This window comes from Populus trichocarpa, chromosome 12 (genome assembly GCF_000002775.5).
Source record: "Populus trichocarpa isolate Nisqually-1 chromosome 12, P.trichocarpa_v4.1, whole genome shotgun sequence".
NCBI lineage: Eukaryota > Viridiplantae > Streptophyta > Magnoliopsida > Malpighiales > Salicaceae > Populus > Populus trichocarpa.
Genome location: NC_037296.2, coordinates 4,104,579 through 4,128,395, shown reverse-complemented (window position 1 = coordinate 4,128,395; position 23,817 = coordinate 4,104,579). Strand labels below are relative to the sequence as shown.

Genomic DNA, 23,817 nt, shown 5'->3' with positions numbered 1-23,817 from the left:
ATATACACAATTTCTCTTCAACTTTTCCTTGTTAATTTATATCTGTTTTACTGCATTCGCAGAACTTGCCCCGATGGTTTTAGCTGAAACACTTGCAAGGAGTAAAAGGAACATTATCCCTTGTGTTCCAGATGGCTGGACTGCATCTACTCTAGCAGATCATCTGAAAGTTGGTGATGTTCGTGTCTTCGAAATGATGAAAGTGGTGAGGGCACACTTAGAGTTCAAATTTTCCGAGTGGTCGCCCCTGACTAGGTGAGTCATACTTAGTCTGTGAATGCTCTAGTTTTTTTGACTTGTTAATGCCTTGGAGAAATGACTTTAGGCCGTGAGTTATTTCCATCATATTCATATTGATTTTTTGAAGGCTAAAAACACTGTTAAACCAATTGATCCTTGTAGAATGCTGTGCTTCAGGTTGCAGATTCCATGGATGAAGGACCAAATTGGAGTGGGAGTAAGTGCATAGAAATCACTAAACCTGACAGGTCACCATCTCCCAGCAACCATCTCTTGACAGAGACACAGACATATATTAGCAATGAAGACTTTCAGCCCACTTGCTGCTCCTCATCTTTGACCTCGTATGATCAAAGATGAGGAACAAAGTGAGCTGAAAGTCTTCAGTAACTATTTAAGCACATTTGGTTTGTCTAAATTGCAATTTCACTTCTTTGGTGATTCTCTTTAATTCAATCATTTGCTAGGTTTTTTCTTTCAATTTGTTTTATCAATGAGTTGTTCTTGAATCGTGATGCCTTATAAGACAAGCTTTTTCAACAAGCCTAAGATATGTTCTGGAATGATAATGTGGCTTGGCAGTGCTTCAAGAAAAATCTTCTGTGAAAAGACCTCTCCTTTGTGTCAATGAAAGCTGACAATCTTGTACAATCTAGGAGATTTGCTTTTGTAACTTACAAGGGTTAAGGAGGTTTCATCTGGGGGACCACATTTTGTTTGATATGAAATAAATTTTTTTGTCCGTTTTTGTTAATGATAAGTGCCTTGTCAATTCTTGAGGAAATATGAAATTCAAAGTTGTTGAATTACAATTAAAACTGAAAAAAAAAATAATAATCTAAGTAGTGTGTTCTTTTTACTGTAGGTGAAAACATTATGCATCTTCTCGCAATTCGTCGTGGGTTAAAGTAGTGAGATTTTTTTTCATTTTTACTATTAAACTTTTTGTTTTTATCTTTCAAAAAAAGAATTGATGGTCAATTGTTTTTAATTTATTATAAAAAAGCAAGATTCAAAGACAAAAGATTAAGAAAACGAAAAAACATATGTAGCACTTAATTTGAAAATTTTCTTGAAAAGTTCACTTTGATTCTTCATCTTTTAATGGACACATTTGCTGATTTTGACATTCTAGACATGCTCTCTAGGGTCGGATAAGTCATTCTAGTTATCCAAGTTCATCTTGATAACTATAAAATCTATGGGCTACGAGAGTTTAACACGCTATAATATAATGGTGAATTTCTAATCTGACTTGAGTCTTTTTTATCTTTGATGGTACTAATCTTTTTAGGTTTTCAAGTGCTTGAGTGAGACTCTGAAGGAGAGTGAGATCGATGATAAATGGTATGGCTATAGGCTTTGCCTCTTGATCTGTTAAGGTAATGCTTATATGAAGCTACGTGAGAAGGTTCTTTATGTTGACGTGATCTACTCATAGTAAAGGTAAAAGTATGGCGTCTACTTTTTTTCTACCTTGTTTGAGGTTGTTTCTTCTTGAAATTAGAGTTGTCATTGTACAAGAGATGCAATTGGTATAACAACAATATGAGGAGTAGACGATTATACAACAACCTAGATGTTTTGTGGATAGATAGGGACAGATCAAAGCTATTGTTGAGTAGCTAGTACAACCTCAGTAAGTGCTCTCATCTGTTGTGTGAGTTGTTGGAGGTCAACAGGAGTTGATGAAGATGGTCGGAGGTTAGTTACTCTTCCTCTTGGTGTTTCGGTATTGTTCGCCTTGAAGATTTTAGGATCAAGTATACAAGATGATAAGAAAAATATAACAGGAAATGAACATGATTTTTGTTCGGTTTCCTATAAACAACGCTACTGATGAAGCTTGAAACTAATTACACTATATTGAATTTGAGCTTCCTTCGATGATGATTGTTGTAAGGATGACGGTTATTACCTGCAAAAAACCCTTCGATGCTAAAATCAATTTAGGGTTTTTAGGTAATGATAATGGAAAAAAAAAAAGCGAATAAAAAGATACTGATATTTTTTCTATCTCTTGTTTAGAGGGAGAATCCCTCTTCTTTTGCTAAAACTTGGCAATTTATATCTAGGAAAACATGAAAAAATCTAGATAAATATCTAGAAAAAATCTTTCATCCTAAGGTGATAGCTCTATTCCATTGTTATATCTCTGAGTAGAGTTGTCTTAGACTCGTAGCTTGTGATTAAAAAGAGAGAAAGAAAGAGAGGAAATAAAAGAACTTTGTTGGGCTGTGACCCAATTGGGGTGTTGAACCTTGGTTGGGTTATGACCTAGCCATGGGTTGAACCTTTATTGGGCCCTGGTCCAATCAAATGTGGGGTTCGGTTAGGCCAAGGCCCTACTGAGTATTTATCATCATAATCTTAAACTATAACTTAAGAGATTACAAGCTACGGGTTACAATATAAGATTACACCATACACTTTACAGTCTAAAATTTCAATACAATTAAAGTTTCAAAGAGTTGCACTAGGTGAAATTACAATTTACATTTGCATTGATATGTGTACTGTGTTTGTGTTGTAGTTTCCTTACTAGTTACATGCCCCGCGCGATGCCGCGGGTCAATTATTTTTTGCATTTTAAAAATAGTTAAGATCTAAAAGTATTAGGTTTTTTTATAAAGTTATACCCAAGAGTCTCAGGTTTGGTTGCAACGCCTGATCCAAGAGTAATGTTTATAATATTAATAATAACATTAAACTTGGGTTAACCCTTAACATAAAAGTGTCTGGATTGCAATACCAGACCCAATAACATTGGACATGGGTCTAGCTGCAAGGTTGTGTCATAAAAGTGTGATAATTTAATAAATTAGTTAAAAAAAAAACATCAGGAAAAAAAAAACTAATGAAAAAAAAGAAAAAAAAATATGAATTAATTGGGTTAACCCTTCAAACCAGGTTAACCCGTCATACATTGAATTTGCATCGTGAAAGCTTGATAGTTAAAAAGAAAAAAACAAATTAATGGGTTAACCCAGAATTAACTGGGCTAACTCGTCAAACCAGGTTAACCTGTCAAACCCAAAATCCGTGTAATGAAAGTTTGATAACTAAATAGAAAAAAATTTAACATTAACAATTTAAATTAAACAAAAAAAATTAATTAAAAAAAAGCATCAGCCTTTTCACAGTGGACTGCACTGTGCAGTTCACAGTCAAAGGCATAAAAAAAAACTAAAAGCATCAGTCGAGAACTACTTAGAAAAAAATTTAATATTAATAAATTAAATTAATTAAATAAAATTAATTAAAAATAACAAATAAAAGAAAAAAAAACCTCTAAGAAGAAAAAAAACTAAATAGAAAGAAATTTAACATTAACAAACTAAACTAAACGAAACGAAAAAAATAATTAAAAAGAAAAAAAAGCAAAAAATAAAATAAAATTCATGTTAACTCGTCAAACCAAGTTAACCCGTTAAACCCGGGATCTGTGTCATGAATGTTTGGTAACTAAATAAAAAAAAGTGAATATTAACAAATTGAACTAAACAAAAAAAATTAATTAAAAAGAAAAAAAATCCAGGTTAACTCGTCAAACCATGTTAATCTGTTAAACCCAGTATTTGTGTCATGAAAGTCTGATAACTAAATAAAAAAAAAATTAACATTAACAAACTAAATTAAAAAAAAAATTTATGAAAATAATAATAATAAAAAATTGACGGGTCAACCCGGAATTAACTGGGTTCACCCGTGAAACCAGGTTAACCCGTGAAACTCGAGATATGTGCCATGAAAGTCTAATAACTAAATAGAAAGAAATTTAACATTAACAAACTAAACTAAATGAAAAAAATTAATTAAAAAAAATAAAGAAAAAAGCAAAAAAAAATCCCAAAAAGCATAAAAAAAAACAGCTAAAAAAACTTAAATAACCTTAAAAAAAAAAAAAAAAAAAAAAAAAAAAAAAAAAAAAAAAAAAAAAAAAAAAAAAAAAAAAAAAAAAAAACGCCTAAGGAAGGAGTTAGTGTTTTACTGTGGACTGCACAGTGCAGTCCACAGTAAAACACTGACTCCTTTTAGTTATAGTTTAATTTGCTCTTATACAATTGTTTTTATATTTTTTTGTTTAACTATTTTTTTTTTCATCACATTCAACCATTAATATAACTATGCTCTTATTTAAATTATAAGTTGGACTCTTATTTATTGATGGATTTGATACAATGTCATATATTAATTACTAGTTCATTTGCTCTCGTTCCGCCACGGGCCAAACTATGTTTTTAAAAACGTAAAAAAGAATATTAATACTATAAACCAGGACAAGAAGATAAATCTTTAAATCTTTTATTTTGGATTTTTGTTTGGCACGAGTTTCCAATAAAATATATAAGAGAAACCTGGATGGCTATTTTTTATTTTGAAAAACTAATTTTGAACCATAAAATCAGGAAAAAATAATAAGGCAAAAAATAAAAAAAGACATCAAGCCACGTAAACTTTTCAAACTAGTAACTTGGGATATTATATCGAAAATACAATACATAGAAAAGTGATTAAACTCAATTTCCAACAAATCTAACATCAAATGATGAATTATCACTATTATAATTATAACTATTATTATTCTCATTGTTATTATTATTGTCGTTACTACTGTCATTGTTATTACAGTTATCACCATTACTACTATTATCAATAAATAATATCATCATTATTATCATCACTAGTATTATTATCGTGATCATTATCATTATCATTATCATTGTTACCATTATTATTATTATTGTCACCACCACCACAACAAATATTACTATTTTAATCTTATCACTATTATTATTATTATTATTATTATTACAACCACTACAATTACCATTATTAGTATTATTACCACCACCACCACCACCACCACCACCAATATTATTATTATTATTGAAATAACAAAAAGCATAAACTTGTTTTGAAGGATAAAATTAAAAATAATAAAAATTCTGATAAAAGGGCAAAGAAAACAAATAAAAAAATTAAAAAAGGACCAAACTGAAATATATATTATAACTATTGAAAACAATTCATAAATTTGATTTGAAGGATAAAATTTAAAACTATAAAAACTTTGATAAAAGAGTCAAGGAAGAAAAAAAATCAAAAGTAGAAGGATCGAATTGAAAAACATCATATAAACAAATTAGAATTGAAGGATTAAAATTGAAAAAAAAATCTATAAAAGGAATAAGAATGAAATAAAAAACTAAAAGAATAAGGACTGAAACTATAAAAGGAATATGAATGAAATAAGAAATTAAAAGAATGGGGACTAAAATGAAAAACAAAACATATAAAAAATTGTAATTGAAGGACTAAATTGAAATAAAAAAAACTTCTATAAAAGGAATAAGAACGAAATAAGAAATTAGAAGAATAAAGACTGAAATTGAAAATCAAACAACAAAGAGAACAATGATGTACTTTAGATGTTAGGAGAGATAAAAAAAAAAGGTAAAAAACTAAAACAAACACCGCCAACAATTTGACCACCACAAGCCTATACGCGCCACATCATGTGAAAGAGAAGACGATTCCGCATCTAATAAGACGACAGATGACTAGATTTGGCCATTGGGTGGCGTCACACACGCCAACAGATTTCTAAATAAAAAATTGAAAAAGTAAACATGAAAAATACTAAAACGCCTCCACGAACTTGTTAAAATATCTATGTGAAAATATCAAAATACCCCCAAAGACAAAACTTTTTTTTTTTTTTTTCTAAGGTTATAAACGTGCTTTCATTGAACATCGATCATGGAAAAAACATTAACACTAGGGGTGAGCAAAAAAACCGGAAAACCGATTAAATCGAGAAAACCGGAAAAAAATTAACCGAAAAAACCGAACCGAAAAAAACCGATTAAACCGATTATTTTTTTGAAAAAACCGGCCGGTTCGGTTCGGTTTCGGTTTTATAAACAAAAAACCGAACCGAACCGAACCGAAACCGACAAAAAACCGGAAAAAAACCGAGCCAAAACCGAGCCAAACCGAAAAAACCGAGCCAAAACCGGAAAAAACCAAGCCAAACCGGTTTGAACCAGTTTTTGCCCTAAAAAAACCGAACCGAACCGAAACCGGTCGGTTTGACCCGGTTTCGGTTCGGTTTCGGTTTTTTTTTTCAAAAAAAAAAAAATTCGGTTTGGTTACTTTTTTTGATAAAAATCGAACCGAACCGAAAATGATCACCCCTAATTAACACCCTTTCCCAGCTGCTCAACAAATTTTTGATCTCGAAGGAAAAAAATATTTTTATTGTTAAGAAGCTTGTGAAAAGTTAAAAACACCCTTGGTTAATAGTTATAAGTTTTTTTGACTTTAGGGTCAAAATTTTTTTTATAAAAACTAAAAAAGACTCTTACAACTCAAATAATCTTTTAATGACTTATAAGCAAGTGGAAAAGACCAACAAACCTGCAGCTTTAAGACTTATATTTTTCTCATTAAAGGATAAAAAAATAATTTTGTTGTAGCAGTTCATAGTAAATTATGTGTAGAGCTAGAATGAAACATGTAAGTCTTTTAGCTCTTTTTTTATATATATATAGATATAAAAAATAGTGAAATTAGAACTTTAGAGACGAGGACGCTACTATAAAATATATAAACAAATAATGGTCATAAAATAATAAATGATTTTTCAGGAGGCCAAATGCATATTTTATACGAAACAAAGCCTTAAATGCAAGGATATATTAAAAACATTAAAATTCGTTGGTACTAAAATTAAAACGTTTTGAACCCCAGGGACTAAAAGGAAAGCTGAGTAGTGAGGAATAATTATCGATGAATAAGAAAAAGCCAGAGTCTTCAACTCTCAATCATTAGACCTCAATGAATGCCTCACCCCTTCTCTTCAAACGCAAACAGACAAACGAACAATCTCCCTCTCCCTCTTCCTTCACAGAAAAACCATGATACCCATTTCTCCCTTCTATTCAATCCTTCCAAAACCTCCTTTCTCTCTCTAAATTCACTCTTTCTCCCTCTCTCTATAATGGCGATCGTAACAGGAGATCGTTACTTGGAAAAACTAGTCAAATTCGTCGAAGAACAAGCCGGTCCGTTAATTGACGGAACCCTAGTCTTGAAGCTCAACCCAGCTGGTCTCCACTACGTGAATTCGCGACTCGAATCACTACACGAGCTGGAGAATTTGTTATCCGGAGCTCCGGTCGATTATCTTCGCGCTTACGTTTCTGACCTTGGTGACCACCGTGCTCTCGAGCAGTTGCGGCGTATTCTACGTTTGTTGACGGAGTTGAAGGTTGTTTCGGTCTTGCCTCTTCCGACGCGTGATCCCACGCCGGTTTGTTTGGTTCCGTTTGGGAGGTTGAGGGTTTTGGAACTTAGAGGTTGTGATTTGTCTACCTCGGCTGCGAAAGGGTTGCTTGAATTGAGACATACTTTAGAGAAGATTGTTTGTCACAATTCTACTGTGAGTAATTTTTTTTATTGAATAGGTTTTGTGACATTCACTCTGAAAAATATAAAAAAGAAACAAATTAATCACGATTTTTATACTAATAGTGGCATTGATTAAAGGAGATAGTCCTTGAATTGAAGGATTGAAGGAAGGGATTGGTATTGCAATTTAATTAGAATTTTAATATAATTAAGTAAAGAAACAACTTATTTAATGTGCATTAATTTCTTTGTGCTGTCTAAATTTTATTTTATGATTTGGTTATTTGTAGTTGCCTTCTGTTTTGGATATTGGAGTGATTTTTTTATATATATATTTTTTGTTTGTTGGGTTATTTAGGATGCTTTACGGCATGTATTTGCAAGTAGGATTGCTGAGATAAAGGACTCGCCACAATGGAGTCGGTTGTCATTTGTATCTTGTGCGTGTAATCGATTGGTTTTGATGGATGAGTCTTTGCAACTTCTTCCTGCAGTGGAAACTCTTGATTTGAGTCGAAATAAGTTTGCGAAGGTGGATAATTTGCGGAAGTGTACCAAATTGAAGCACTTGGATCTTGGGTTCAATCATCTGAGATCAATTGCACCCTTTTGTGAGGTAGGGATAAAAGCCATTAAGCTTCAAATCCCATGCTTAGGATTTGGTTGCTTTCAAATTTCAGAATGCACTATATTTTAATTTTAAAGTATACTTCTAGTTTGTTGATTGGTGGATTTTTCTTTTCTTCTCTCTCTCTCTCTCTCTCTTTGTGTAGTTGATGCTGTATCCATTGCTTTGCTTATTTTATATTTTCCAGCTGATACTGCTTTTTTGATGGCAGGCATCATAATTGCTATTCTGATAGTAACACTTAAGCTAAAGTAAATTATTAAAGATCACTGCTGCAAAGGAACATATCTTCTTCAAACATACTGACTTTAATTGACCTAGGCACTCTCATTCAAGCTTTCTTGGCAACTAAATAAGCCAAGCTCAAATTTCGATTTTGCTGCTCAAATCAATATCTTGACTGCTATGCAAGTAAACTGTAATTTTGCACAGTAATGAAATTATATTTAGAGGTGCTGAAGTTGAACACGCGACATCAAGTGTATGTATGTATGTAGGAGTCTAGAGTTTCACATGTGGAGGATACATGGAAGGAGTGGATTAGATAATGTGGAAGTAGTGGATTAGATAATGTGGAAGTTTATATTTAGAGGTATTGAAGCTGAACACATGGCATCAAGTATATTTATGAGTTTAGAGTTTTCATGTGTGTAGGATACATGGAAGGAGAGGATTATATAATCCGGAAGTTCCATAATCCAATTGTTAATGTTTTTGGGGCAGGATTCTAATCATGCATTAACCATCTCCAGAATGATCCTGGGTAAATGAGGATGGGTATTAGTTGCAACCAGTATTTTCAAATTTCATTGGTTGTCATTGTATAAGTCTGGAATATATACTGTTAAAACTCAATAGCAGAATGATTCAATTAAATTTTTTCTTAAAGATTTATTTCCTTCCACTCTAATTTTTTGTCTTCAGAATTAGCTTTAGACCCACACACTGATGTTTTTCTGTGCAGGTGTCCTGTCACATTGTTAAACTTGTTTTGAGGAACAATGCTCTAACTACATTACATGGGCTTGAGAATTTGAAGTCACTTGAAGCACTTGATGTATCCTGCAATATAATTTCCAATTTCTCAGAGCTGGAGTTCCTTGCTAGCCTCCCATGTCTACAAAACTTGTGGTTGGAAGGAAATCCTTTGTGCGGTGCCCGATGGTATCGAGCTCAAGTATTCAGTTATTTTGTTCATCCAGATGCTGTAAGTGATGATCCAGGGGATTGTGTTTCTTAATTTAAGATAATGCAAGAAATACAAGAGTATAACCTGTGGATGAGTAGAATGTAATGTGATATTTAAAGGATACTTTTCATAACTCCATCATGAATTGTGTAGTCCTAGTAAACTAACAACTTTTTAATTGTTTCCTGATGCATGGTTGCTTAGGTGAAGTTAGATGACCGGGAAATTAGCACAAGGGAGTTTTGGAAGAGGCAAATCATAATTGCCAGCAGGCAGAAACAACCAGCCAGCTTTGGATTTTATTCTCCTGCAAAAGGAGATGCTCATGGAGTGGGGATTATTAACAGGAAAAGGGTGAGTAATATTGATGTGCATTGAGCCAGCCCTCATATTAGTCAGCCCTTTACATATTGACAGCATAATATTTGTGGGATGATTTATTTAGCCCTCTTTTTCTTCTTGTATTTCTTTCCGCTACAGCATCATGGTAAACTGAATTCCTCCCAGCATCAAGTGTGTATTATGTTTTTTATTTCAGTAAATATCTGCCTTTTGTTTAATAACTCGCAAGTATTTCAAATATAACACTGTATTTCTCTCTACGAGTCAATTAGATTATTGACATTGACTTGGAGAGGAATGACATCTCCTTATATTACATTTTTCAGGGAAAAGTATCTCGTCTTGCTTCAATTGCAAATAAAGAAGAGAGCATGTATTTTTCTTCTGACCACGAGTCTCCAACTTGTGATTATGAGATTCAAAGCAAAGAGGAGAATGCCATGTCTGATGACGAAGCTGAAATAGTTGATCTAATTAACAGAGTTGAGCTCATGAAAAAGGAGCGTTCTATTCTTTGGTTGCGAGAATTTAAGGAGTGGATGGATCATGAATCAGAGAATATTGTGGATTGCAGTACATATTGTGGGGTTACATTGCATCATGCCAAGGAAAATCATCCAATAAACAAGTCAACACAGAAGGACCACTGTGATAGTTCTAGATATTCCTTGGATGCTCTTCAAGCTTCAGGAGATGAGACCAGCACAAATCTCTTTGAGTCTGATAGTTCATTTGTTGACACTGGTTCATATGGTGGGGTTGCTTTACCAGGTATGGGGAACATGAATCTAGGACAGAAGCATCAAAAGTCTTATTCAAATGAAGGGTGTGATAGCATGTCTATGCAAGGTAAAAGTTCTCACACAGATAGCTCTACTGTCCAAGGAGTCCATACAATACTTGAAAATGGAAGCATATCACTGTTAACCGCTCATTCATCTTCTGCTTATCCTAGGTCTCCTCCTCATTACGAGGAGGACATTTTGCATCGACGCCACAACTTGGTGGAAGAAATTCTGCAGCTACCTGCAGAGTCCTATTCAGTGGCATCATCCGATGGTAATACAAGCTCTAGTGATGATGATTTATATGAACTTGGGCCTTCGTCATATGAAGTTGATAAATCAGAGAATGGAGAGTACTTGAATCCCGGGGCTGGAGGGCACTTATTTTCCAATCTTTTGAAGGATCAAGGACATGGAATTCATCATGTGAGGAAAGAGGACAATTATCTATTTGATTCACAAACCTCTAATTCACCAAAACTCTTAAATTCAAACTGCAATGATTTTTCCTCTGGTTCCCATGATATTGAAATTGCTAATTTTGCCAACCAAGAGGCTTATTTACTGGAGAAGAAGAAAAACAAAAGGAAATCAAGAAGAAGAGTCATTTCTCTGTTAGAGAATGTGGTTGGCAGGATAGGGAGACCAGAAAAATCAGATGGAAATGAGGATACTTGTGGAGCTGATTTGGTGGAAGAGCAGAGGGAAAAAATTGTTCATGGGAGTGGTTTTCATGAAATTATTGATAAAAAACAGCTGTACACAAACTCTATTGCAACCTTGGATGCTGCAAATGTCACTGGATTCTCTGATGATTTTATTGAGAAATATTTTAATGAGAATGTTGCCGATTCCAGAATTAATGAGAGCATTAGGAGTTATATGTGTTGTGATTGTGTACTTGAGCCAGAATCCTTGTGCAGAGAAAGGTAAACATCTTGTAATCGTTAGAAAATGTGGCCTATGGAAGAGCTTACTTTTTTGTTTATTTCCTAAGCACCATAACCATTGCTATTGAATTCTGGAATGGCTATAAAATTTGGGTCAGCATGTTGCTAATTGTCACTATGCTTTTGCATTAGTTTTTGTTCCCTAAAATTGGTATTGATTTTTGTTCATTATCATCAGTGATGCAGTACTGTTTGTCCATTGTTTAGCATCTTACAGATCTGCTGTTGCTTATTTAGCTCTTTCCATAAACTGTATATTATGTTTTCTAGAAGCTCTAGTTAAACAAGATATCAGTGAGTTGTATTCCTTTTCAACTTTCTTTCTTCCAAGGTCTTCCGTGTCTTACCAGCAGAATGAAAGAAATTTAGATTAGTAATTAATGTGAAATAATAGTTCACTTTTTTTTATCCACAGTTGTATACAGACAGAGGAGGATGATCCTGCCTCAATTTTGCTTAGATTACTAAATATAAAGAATCGAAGTATATTAGATTTTAGATTGTGAAGGGAATTTTTTTTGTGAACTTGTAAACACTCCTTTCAATGAAAATTACAATAATAGGTTAAATCTGAGGATATTCCCTGCTAGCATCTAGTATATATAGCTTTGCATCTTCAAAGGCTGATACTTGATACTAGATTTTCACTTTTTGCATAACCAAGCACTCCCAGGTTTCTGGACTTATAATATGAGATGCAAGCTCATGCTGACCTTAGCATATCTGTCATGTCTTCTTTTTATATCTTATCATGAATATCTAAGTATGTTATTGTAAAAATTATATTTGTTCTCTTTTTTGCTTTCAGAGAAGTAGTCTTGTTGCTGAGCAGTGAAGACAAGCTGTATGTACTGCTCATTGATGTAGCATTTGATGGATCAGGTTAGTTGTCAAGTCTGTAGGAGACACCTATGCTTCTGAATGTTGATTACATGGAAATTTTCTTATCTTAATTGCTGAATTTTGGAAGTTCACTTAAATGACATATCGCAGGAAGCATTTTAAGTTTGCTGGGTTGGTATAGGGTTGAAGATGTTAGGGAAGTTTTAGTTGGTATAGGACTTCAGGTCGTGAGGTTAGTGTTTTCTTTGGTACTATTAGTAATTAGAAGACTGATCTTTTATAAATCTTGAAAAATGTATTTCACTCCTGTTGGTTAGGGTATACATTGAGAGGGGAGCAACCTACCTATTTCTAACACGGAGCATTGAGAAGTCAAGGCAGTTACTCCATATCTTGCAAGTTTCCAGGGCATGTTCAACAAATAATAAATGTTTGTTAAAAAGGTGATCTATCTTATGCCCCTTTCATACATGGATGGGAAATTTAATGCCAGTGTTTTGGCTTACGCCCATCTAAAATGTTTTTTTTTTTTTAAAAAAAAATAATTTAATAAGTGCTCTCTATTTATATGTACTTATCTTCTTTGTTGTAAGACTCGGGTGTTGGGAATTTATATGGCAGTTTGGAGCAGGTTCAGGTCAAGTTGTTTGATCAACAAATATGTAGAGGTTCAAAACTGAGCATATTCCAATATTCTATGGTGCAGCTTTGGCACAGGCAGGATGAAGGTATGCATCTCATTGGTTTAAGTTGATGAAGTCTTATTGCATAAAACAGGTAAATGGTCCCTCAGATTGTTGTGATGTACAGTTGGATAAAATGAGGCAGAATAGGTAACTGACTTTGGAAGTTTATTCTTATAGCCACATCATCAAAAGCATGATTTATCAAGCCCACTGCTTTTATTCTGGTTTTTCTGGCTTTCATGCTTATGAAAGATTAAAAACTGACAAAGACCTCAGCTATGCTTGTTTCATACAAATAATTCCTGAGGGCTTCTTGTTTAGTTTGTTAATTTAGGTATTATTAGTATTGGTTTTATCTGAAGAATTAAATGTGAATCTGTATGATGATCAGATTTGTTATGACCACTGAGAAGCCAAAATGTTGTTATGAGGTGTACATAGCTATGTTCTTAGACACATAGTTGATCCCATGCACGATAAAGTTTAATTGCAAATGTAGCTTTATGATTAACACTCTAATCAAAATGCTTGGAATCTCTCTTAATTTGATTGAAATACAAATTTATATCATAATACTTTCCTAATTTGATTGAATAATGTGAAACTTTTCAAACAGTTGTGGATCAAACTATTCTTAATTGTTGTGGCATGCTTTCAAGCAGATGCTCTATGACGTGAAAATAACGTGTGGATTTATTTTATTTTTGAAATTCTTATTTTCCTTCTTACTTAACCCAACCATTGGCTATTTATACATGATGATTTATGGACAGAGGATTCATGGCTTCCCAGATCACTTTTTGTAAGTGGTGGGCATGTGCTTTTGTGTGTTGAAGATTTTAAGCAGTTCAACAGTCCTTCCATGGATGCATCTTCACCTCCATATTTCTTGTTTGATTCATGTTGCTCCATCAGTGATGTGTCGGAGCTGGTATGTTTCAGTTTGCTTAAGCTTTTATTAGTTCTTTAGTTCATAAAATTGCTTGCTTGTTAGGGCAGCCTATTGATTATTCATCCAAAACGTTCAATAGTCATTTTTTGCTTGATAATTTGCTTGCATCCACCCTTTACTGTGTTAATGAGATAATTATGACTAGCTAAATTAGTCACATACAGTCTGGTTTTCTTTTCCCTCTTCTTTTTCGCTTTTTGGAGTGCGTCTAAGAAACTGCTTTCCTCAAAACTAAAGGTCTTTTGGGCACTATATCTGCCTCCATTGTTTTGTGCTAGACCGGTTCTATTGAATGTGCGAAAGGTTATATATCTGTTAAGATCATAATTCCATTTTCAGGTCATCGAAGCCAAGGAGAGTTGGTTTGTGACCTTAGCCCTTCAAAATGCCACAAAAAGCTTCTGCCTCTCATCCATATCTCAAAAGGATGTCAAAACAACTAGCAATGATAACGCAGCTTCAGTTTCTTTGACATGGAAGCTTAAGTGGTTCTCAAAAGAGAGCCTATTAAATTTTGTGGCTTTGTTAAAGGCAATTCATGCAGCAGCAGGGGCAGCCACAGCACCATTGCTGGTGACGCATACTTCATGAGCCCCACCCGCATTCATGTTTTTGTTTGTCATATTCATTTCATTCTTTTTGATTTAGGGTTTTCATTGTCCTTGTCTGGTATATGCATTTAGTATCCTGGACATGGTGAGTCGATAGCGTTCTTATTCTTTCATTTGTATTCTTTATGGTTGCTCCTTTTTCTCCTGTACAGAGTGTACGGTATAGAACATCGAGGTAAATTGTCCTTAGTTCAGTTTTGATTGTCCATGGATTGCCTTTCTTGTATGTTTTTTTCATATCATCCTGTAGGTGTCTATTGTGCCACCATTTAAGAATGTGCAGCTGTTAGATCGATGCATTAGACATTGTATGATTGAAGGAAATCGTGAAGGGTTCTTTTGAAGATCGATTCTTTTCCTGAAATAACAGAGATTCTACTCAAAATGCAAACGCCACTGTCTCTCTCTCCGAATAGATAGATAAATATGGGATGCCCTTTGATTTTTCATTCATGAGAGTGCATGTTTACTGTGAGTTTTCAGCATTATTGGCCTAAAATAAGCATCTTGCTTCAGTCGTGCCAACCAGTTTTCAGCTTTGACATGGTAAATGATCCCTGATACGCAAATTCCTTCAAATGGCAATCTTTATTTTCTTGTAAGTGAGTTCACGTAAAAATTTATATGGTTTCTCACTAGTTTGCCGGGATGGATAGGTTTTTTTCCCAGCACAAAAAAAATGAACATGTAAGTTTTTTCAATGTTTATATGTATATAAAATCACAATTGTAAATTGAAAAGTTGATACGATGATGTATACTAAATAAATTAAGAATTGTTTATACCAATAAATTTAAAATAAGAAAGTCATTAACTATAAATAAAGATTAAAATGGAAGAATTGAGAGATAGATATAGATTATGAATTTTAATTTTGTAACATGGACTATATATTTGGTTGTGTTTAATAATTTTATTTTTTAGGAATTAATGTTTTATTGAATTAATGTTTAGTAATACCTCCTCTTATAATAATAAAAAAATATCGAGTAAACGAAGAAAAAATTAAATAATATTATATTACATTAAACATAAAAATCTGTTAAAATTAAAATGAGAAAAAAAATAAATACAATGAAACTAGAGAAAAAAAAATTAAAAAGAAACCAATGGATATAAAAAAAAAAAAAACCCCTAAGCATATGGGCCGGGCCTAGATGGCCAAGCATGCATGGGCTTAAAATATCTAGGCACGTGGGCTTTTTTTTTATCTAGGTTCACACGTTTAGATTTACTTAATTGTTTTTAAGTTTTAAAAGGGCGGATGATAACTCTAAAATTTTAGAAAAAAAAAAAAAAAAACAACATATCATTTGATTCTCTCTAGATTTTAACTACTGTGATAGCGAAAAATTGGAGGTGATGAAATTTTTACCTAAAAAACTTAATTTTCAACTTTTATTTTTCACCCAGAATACTTATAAAATACTTTATAAATCCATTAATGACTTTAAATAACCTAAAACCAGTTCATCCATCCAGAATTAACCTGAAAGAAAAAAACTTACCGAACTAGATTGTTGTGGGATATCGGGGAGAAAAGGAGCATTGAAACAGGATGCAAGAGTGAGCGTTCAAATAAAGACAAAGCTGGAGAAAAAGATGTGGCTAGTTTAAAGAAAGAAAAGGTGGTAAACGCCTACGTGGAAATGGGCTCAGGTTCAGGTGGAGCCCACAAGGAGGGTCAATTTTAAACTTAAAAAAATATGTTTAATTGGGATCATTCACTACCCGGATAATAAATTTCATTGATTAATTTAAGTTGTTCGAGGCAGATATAATATGATATAATTTTTAAATTTTATTTTTAATTTTCTTAGAACTCTTCAGTTTAATTTTATATTTAGGTCAATATATACTCAATCAATATACTCAATCAAGACTCAACCAGAAAGAAGAAAAAAAGAAGAAAAAAAAAAGAAACATTGTTCAACTAGATTAATTTATTATGATCGTGTTTATTATTCTAGTTGTAAATTTCATGTGTTAACTCAGGTTAATATAACCTGTTTTTTTTTTATTTTACTTTATTATTATTATTATTTAATTTCTTAATAATTTGTTGTTCACATTTAAGCTAAGGTTAAGCTGCGTGAAATTTTTAACTAAATTGCCATTTAAACGGGCGATTATTCGCTCTTGCTTACTATTGAGCAAGCCGCACCAAGTTTTTTTTCATTTATGAACATGTAAGGTGATTGATTCATTTGGTCTATACACTATTCGAGTTTTTATATATTTCATCACAGGCAAATAAAAATAACAATGTTCATAAAAAAAAAAAAAAAAAAGGAATGACAACTACCGAGTATTCAAGGTCCCTGAGTTATGAAATGGATAAAAAAGAGGAGTCTGTATTATTTTTGGGTAAAAAATACAAGTTAAATAATATTTTATTTATTTTTTCATCAACTCCATTTTTCTGATGAATCATTAACTTCAAATTGTATGCATAATCAATAACATTCAAGAAATCTTCATTTGCAAAGGCTATCCAATATTAACTATGCAATTTCTGCTTTCCCCTTATCTTGTATTCAAATCACTTTTGAGATGGAATAACCAAAGTTTTCCAATATAGAAATAAAATACAGGAAATGACTGATCTATTAAGATTTCTTATGCCAATAGCTGGGATTCCTTCACCACCCAATGTTGCACATTATCAGCTGTTAAACCAGAATGGATATTCATGCACATTTAGTTAAAATAAAAGGGAAAAACAATCAGAATGCAGTTTGCACCAAAATTTTCAGACATTTTCTTCTCCGATCAGCAGTTCCAAAATCCAAGTAAAATCTCTCACAGTAAAGACTAGCTATCTTCGGCTCTTTTTTGGCCTTAGTCTCTTAAAGGCCATGAATGTTACAGCAGCAGAGAGAGAATACCTGCACACACAAAAAAGGAGGAAAAAAGGAGAGAGATAGAGAGTGAGTTACTTCCAAAATCTGTTGATGCGCTGAAAATTGCTCCGTGAGAGACTAAAAAGTTCATGCTACACTAATAGGCATGGTCACTTATAATCTCCCCTCCTGCAGTCTCTTCCACCTTCAAGAAAATTAGGTTTAATACCAGTATTTGGTATGCTCACCTAGATACTCTGACAAGCTAAATTTCTTTTATGACAATAGCATGTCATAGTTTTAGCATGTTTCCTATGAAGCAACTTAAGTGCATATTAGACTTCAAAAGTTTTAAAGCATACTACACAGTCACAGACCAACAACTTTTTTGAAAATGATCTAATTAGGGAAATATTAGGAAATTTCTGTGTTTTAATCCAACTTTTTTCTCTATTTAAGATGCTGGGAGGTGGAGGATCAGGACCTAGCACTGCCATGCCTCAACAGCTGCCCCATCCAAACCTTGGGGCCTTCTGAGCAGAATGAAAACTTCATATAAGGGAACAGATTTATACCCGATAATAACATAAAATATCAAAGCAGACAGACTTCAAGTACACAGAAATAGCTCGAGAGATCATACCAGGTCAGTGTATAATTGAGATGGTCCTGTGGCATGACTGAACTTCGAATCAAGGCATTAACATCCTTGGGTACAGGGTAAGGACAGCCTGAATTAAAGTTTTCATTAATGTCTTCCACATATATGGTATTCTCAGGAAGCCCACAAACACGGGCAATTGCGGGAACATCAACATAGAACCACTGGAAGGAGCTTGGATCATTTGCAGGAACAAAAATGCTGGGTTTTTCACTACCACGAACGACTCCAACAACTTCTACAGGAGCGATGGAAGGGATTTTTTCCTGTATATGCAATAAGTTAAGATTCTATCTTTGGTGGGTCTCAATACCGAAAGACAAACAGAAGTACAGGAGACACCTCAATAGTTTTTGGCTTTCTGGACCAAAATCTCCACCACGAGCTTTTCTCACTCCCTTGGGCAGATGCCATTGCTATATCTGAAGGTTGTTCATCATCTTGTGAAACTTCCAAAGAATTGTCTTTCCAGCTACGGGGTACCCATCCTCTATTGACAAGAATCGGTGACTGCACACTGTAGGAAAATTACATCAGTTAGCTTAAAGAGAAACAGACATCCACTTATGAGTTCATAAATGTAGAAACACAAATAACATCCACTTATGACTTCATAAATATAGAAACACAAATAACATTGAGGAAATGCATAGTGCGATTATGCAAAAGTCATATCCATGAATACTGCACGGGAAAGAATACATTCTTGAAATGTGCTCTCTCTCTCTATATATACATGTTTTCAGAAGCCTACTCCAATATTCATGTTGTCAATGAATGCATGATGTCAAATAACCACAGGAATAGTGTACAATCTAACCAAACATAACTTCAAGGTCAATTTGGCACTATCTTAAAGTTGGGAAGACGTCAAACAGTCAGTATATCCCTTGAAAAAGGTTTCTTGATTAGAGATAGTAATACATTCTTTGAAATGCAAAGGGAGATCAAAAAATTTGAATATGGCTGTAAACCACCAATGGCAAAGAGAGTGTCACATATAAATAAACTATAGTAGATTAAACTATTTACCATCATTCAACAATTTTTAATGCCAAGCTAAATCAGTGACACTAGCCCTCAGAACTTTTAGTAATTTGTGCTCAAATATTATTCATTTCAAAAGGAATCAATTGCTTCAGAAATTTCTAGTCTTACCTTCTGCTGTGCTTAACAGAATAATCACTACTGTACCAATCATTTTTTTTTCCTTTCCCATAGATGAGGTACCGAATTGATCTACTATGTTGTGTAAGATATTATTGTTATTTTATACTGTTAACATTGTCAAACCATATGAATCAAAGTTTTGTTATGATCAATGTTCAGAGTTCAGATTGCCTTGTGAAACAACACGATAAAGACAGTAACACTAGAACACTATACACAACTTTCCTTCAGAGTTCAGATTTCAGAGCCTTCAAGGATAAAATAATATAGTAATTACTTTCTACAACAAATTTCCACAATCAGTTGCTTTAATACCCCAAATGAAATTAAAACATGACTCTGTTTAAGGTGTTACTTAAAAGAAAAAAGCCAATCAGGATATCAGGTAAATAGTTGATTGCATTTGTGGTGCTAACAATAAAACTAACAATGCAGGAGATTAAGAGAAAATAATTTCACTCCATTGAGTCAAAAAGAGAGAGAACACCATTAACTTCCAAGAGAAGGTAATAAGGTAGAGAGTCAGGCAATCAAGCAAATGTAATATTACAAGAAGAAAGAGAGAAAATATTGGCTTGATAAATGAAAGCAACGATTTCAAATGCATAGATCTTACACCATTAGTTCATATTCTACTTAACTTTGGAAAGCATCCATATTGGTTAATACCCATAACAACCTTGGCGATCCCAGAAACTTAAGAGCCTAGACGTCAATACTTGTAATGTCTATGGTTGATATTTCAAGAAAAACTCAGAGAATAAATTAGGACATTTGAATGAGTGGTAGTATACCTTACACGTTACAGCTTGGTGAATTACCATGGAAAAAACAGGAATACGACATATACAGATAAAAAGCAGGTGCAAATTTGGCAATCTAGTTGGCCTCACAGAGAGACATGGCAAGCTGCCTGTATTTTTGTCAATACTAAAATTATGCTTACCACTCAGGGTTTTTGGAGACTGGCATAAGTGGTGTAATGATATAGTAGCCATTTTCAGTGATTCCAGAAATATTTCTAGAACGTGGCCCCACATAGATTGACATTTTATCATAAAAAACTCCTTTGCATGCCACTCTTCTGAACTCTAAATCATCCAGCTGTTCACTAGATGGAGATATATCATTGAACTTCATCGGTTCCATTGCCAATCTCCCCTCTCTATATTCCAGCATTTTGATCTATAGGGACAAAAAATAACAAACATATTAGTTAAGCAAGCAAGACTGTAAACAGCCTTTATGATTAAATTTAGCAAAGTGGCATTATCTATATGTGGAAAGGGATAAAACTTGTACTCTCGACGGTTTGCTGTGTTACAAGCAAAGGCTTAAAGTTACATATAACATTTATATCCAGTTTGTTTGTCAGAAAGTGTCCCCCTGGAAAATACTTTCCCAACTTCCTAATGTTTGGCTGCATTTTTGAAAACTGTTTAATGTAATTTACTTTCCAGTTGAAAAAACCTAAGCTTTAGAGGGAGGAAAGTGTTTTCAATGGAACACCTCCCACGAAGGACCGAAGAACTGATGTGGTACACTACTTCATTATCCTTGTATAAAAAAACATTAAAATGAATTATTATATTATTGGAAAATATATCATTATTGGAAAACATTAGCATTTTTTAACTAATATGATATATTTTAAAATATATCATATTATTGGAAAATAATAAATTATATATATATATATATATATATATATATATATATATAGAGAGAGAGAGAGAGAGAGAGAGAGAGAATACATCATAATAAGATACAATAGAAAAGAAAGTCATTATCAATGTACATCGAACAGCGAAAATGTTTGATAGTACCATTTAAAAAAGGGTAATAGGTCAAAATTCTTATTTTCTAATTTATTTTCTATGACACAAGCAAACACCAAAACATGGTTTCCGACTCATTTCATGATACATCCAAAAATTGAAAAGTGATCCATTTTCTTGGAAATCATTTTCCATTGAATTCACTTTCCGTCAAACAAGCAAGGTATTAAATGCATTTTCTTCCTACAATAGCTTTCAGCCACCTTATATCAGAGAAAGAATAAAATTAATATTAAATATAAGAACTCTCAAGCTAATATCATGATAAGAACAAAAAATGCAACGCTCAATGTTGTACTCAAGCTCACAAAATATTCACTAATCTATCTCTTTGCCATCAATTTCACAATCCCTTAGCTTCCATCCTAGTTTGTGAACCTGCAACCATTATGCTTTATCACAGCCAATATCCTAAGCCTTTATGCAAGGAAGGTTTCCATTGTTCTCATACTTGTTTCCACTTCAGTATTTATTCTAATCCAAGAGAGAGATCGCATAGCCATGGGCGGGTCTTAATTTTGCTAGTAAGCAATAAAACAGCTTCTGAACTTAACCTTCCTGGAGAAACCCAATTGATCCTTGGAGAGACTAACATTGGATACCCTTAAGATAATTTCTTCCACAAGTATTTCACAATATACATATTGGACCATCTTGATGCTAAAACAATGAAATATAAGTAACAATAAATTCACCAAACCACTGTCATGGTGTTGATATTCGAAAGCAAGCATTACTAATACAATTTGTTGCAACCTATATACACCCACTTAAGCTTAAAACCAACACTTGACAAGCAGTATAATATTTAAAAACGAATTTCAATGGAATCAAGAGCCTACCAAAAACAAGTTAAGGAAAACATTAAAGCAATAACTAAACAAACAGACAGATATTGAGAATTGATTAAAGAACCCAAATTAAAAAGGCAAGATACAAGAAATGAAGGAGAAAAACAGAACCTTGTCCTGCCTTCTAAGAACCTGCCAAGTTCCAAGGCCAAAAGTGATAGCTCCAGGTAAAAAGAGTAACCATTTTGACAATCTTGAACCACTCTCTTTTTCTGAAAATAAAAGGAACCATTTGGAACTCCCATAACTAATTCTTGAATTTCTTGATCAACCCAGAAAGAGAGGAAGAAAGTAGAAAACCACAATATATATCTACAATGCGCATACCTGGAGGCTGTGCAGAGATGGTGGCAGCAGAAGCGGAGCTACAAAAGGGAGATGATGAAGATGAAGACGGGATCCAATATTTCGGAAGGGAGTCGAGGGACCCGCCACTTCTAAGCTGAAGAGTGTTACGGAAATTCCTTGTTAGAGTTCTGGACATGGAAGCCATATCGAGGAGTCTTGCATTTGATTGATTGTTGCTTTCGACAAATCCGTGTCTCTAGCAGTGAGGGCTTACGGGGTTTTGACCGGAAGGAGAGATGGAAGTGGACTACCTCTGAGGCCTAAACGGCCCAGTGGGCCTTATATTGAAGCCCAAGCAATTCAAAAAAAAAAAACTAGGGTTTTACTCTACACCCCTCATCTCCTATATAAGCAAAGCCCTTCTCCTTCTACTTCACAGTGGCTCTTAAACTTTCTGCTCCGCTGCAGAACATGGCTGGCGACGGTCTTTCTCTGTGCTTAGCAGTGTGATTATGCAGGTGGTATTATATTTACCGGATCCTTTTGTTTTGTTTAAAGAAAAAGGCAACGCGTCACTGATGTGCTAATTTAGATAGCGCAATCGGTCCTTTTAGTTGCCCATATTTATTTTCTTATAGCGAGTTATCATGCTTGCAGTTGCCGTCTTCACCATACGGTCTTTTGCATTCAGATGCTCGTACATGCTCTTTTCCTTCTTTTTTTCCTCCGATGGGTTGTTTTCTGGGGTTGATTTGAGGTTTTTTTGATTGACCCATAAGCGTAAATTCTTTCATCACTCTAATTTGAATTAGAATATTGTTAATCCACAGAACACTATTAACGTATTACGTTTTAACATGTTTTTTTTTAAAAAAAATTTGAGTTTTTCTTGTTTCAATTTTTTTTTAAATATTTTTGAATGGTTTTACATTGATTTTAAAAAATAAAAAATATATTTTTAAATTCAAATTAATATAAATAGCATTATTTTAATACAAAATATTTTGAAAACATTCATTCATTTCTCTTCATTTTAAGTCTAAATGCTTAAATTTGGTTTCTACTGGAATATTTTTTTGGATTTGAAATTGGCTTTCAGAGTGAAAAAATATTAAAAAATTAACCTGAGCTCCATGGCATGTGCGAATCACGCGCTGGTCAGTTGATTACCTAGGAATAACATGCTTGTATAACACGTTCCAAATAAAACCTGCAAAAAGAGAAAAAGCCTGACTTTAATTTCCCAAACCTAATTCCCTCTTGTTTCTTTAGTTACTAGAGTTAGGGCTGGTGGCTAGATGGTGAGAGAGAGGGATGCGATTCGGTTAGTTAAAGTTGATTCGTCTCAAAATCTAATTTAAAAGTTGAGATTAAAGTTGATTCACTCAAAATCTAATTTATAAATTGAGATAAATATGTTATTTAAAAAAAAAAGTTAAATATTTATTTTAATTTGAAATTAAATTCTTAAAGTTTTGATTAAATTAGGATTAAAAAACTTAAATTTTAAAAGAATAAAAAAAC

General features: G+C 33.3%; 2 protein-coding genes across 5 annotated transcripts; one reads left to right on the top strand and one right to left on the bottom strand.

Annotated features, from left to right (window-relative positions):
• Window positions 1-7,056: 7,056 nt before the first annotated feature.
• On the top strand, window positions 7,057-15,033 carry LOC7486717 (uncharacterized). Of its 3 annotated transcripts, XM_002318474.4 has the most exons (11): window positions 7,059-7,687; window positions 8,015-8,272; window positions 9,249-9,491; window positions 9,678-9,827; window positions 10,142-11,529; window positions 12,359-12,432; window positions 12,544-12,625; window positions 12,711-12,836; window positions 13,015-13,121; window positions 13,853-14,010; window positions 14,371-15,033. In XM_002318474.4, the coding sequence occupies exons 1-11, from the start codon at window positions 7,088-7,090 to the stop codon at window positions 14,620-14,622; spliced, it is 3,438 nt and encodes a 1,145-aa protein (XP_002318510.4). In that variant the 5' UTR covers window positions 7,059-7,087; the 3' UTR covers window positions 14,623-15,033. The 3 variants fall into 3 exon arrangements, 2 of the variants coding, with proteins under 2 accessions (XP_024438226.2, XP_002318510.4); XR_002977067.2 differs by lacking the exon at window positions 14,371-15,033 and having other exon boundaries at window positions 7,057-7,687; window positions 12,987-13,121; window positions 13,853-14,001; XM_024582458.2 differs by lacking the exon at window positions 14,371-15,033 and having other exon boundaries at window positions 7,057-7,687; window positions 13,025-13,121; window positions 13,853-14,001.
• A 2,198-nt stretch (window positions 15,034-17,231) lies between these two features.
• On the bottom strand, window positions 17,232-22,586 carry LOC7493481 (surfeit locus protein 1). Of its 2 annotated transcripts, XM_002317828.4 has the most exons (6): window positions 22,333-22,574; window positions 22,117-22,217; window positions 20,263-20,501; window positions 18,489-18,663; window positions 18,129-18,412; window positions 17,232-17,530 (listed from the first exon to the last, which is right to left on the bottom strand). In XM_002317828.4, the coding sequence occupies exons 1-6, from the start codon at window positions 22,496-22,498 to the stop codon at window positions 17,461-17,463; spliced, it is 1,035 nt and encodes a 344-aa protein (XP_002317864.2). In that variant the 5' UTR covers window positions 22,499-22,574; the 3' UTR covers window positions 17,232-17,460. The 2 variants fall into 2 exon arrangements, with proteins under 2 accessions (XP_002317864.2, XP_024437756.1); XM_024581988.2 differs by lacking the exon at window positions 17,232-17,530 and having other exon boundaries at window positions 18,129-18,384; window positions 22,333-22,586.
• Window positions 22,587-23,817: the final 1,231 nt, after the last annotated feature.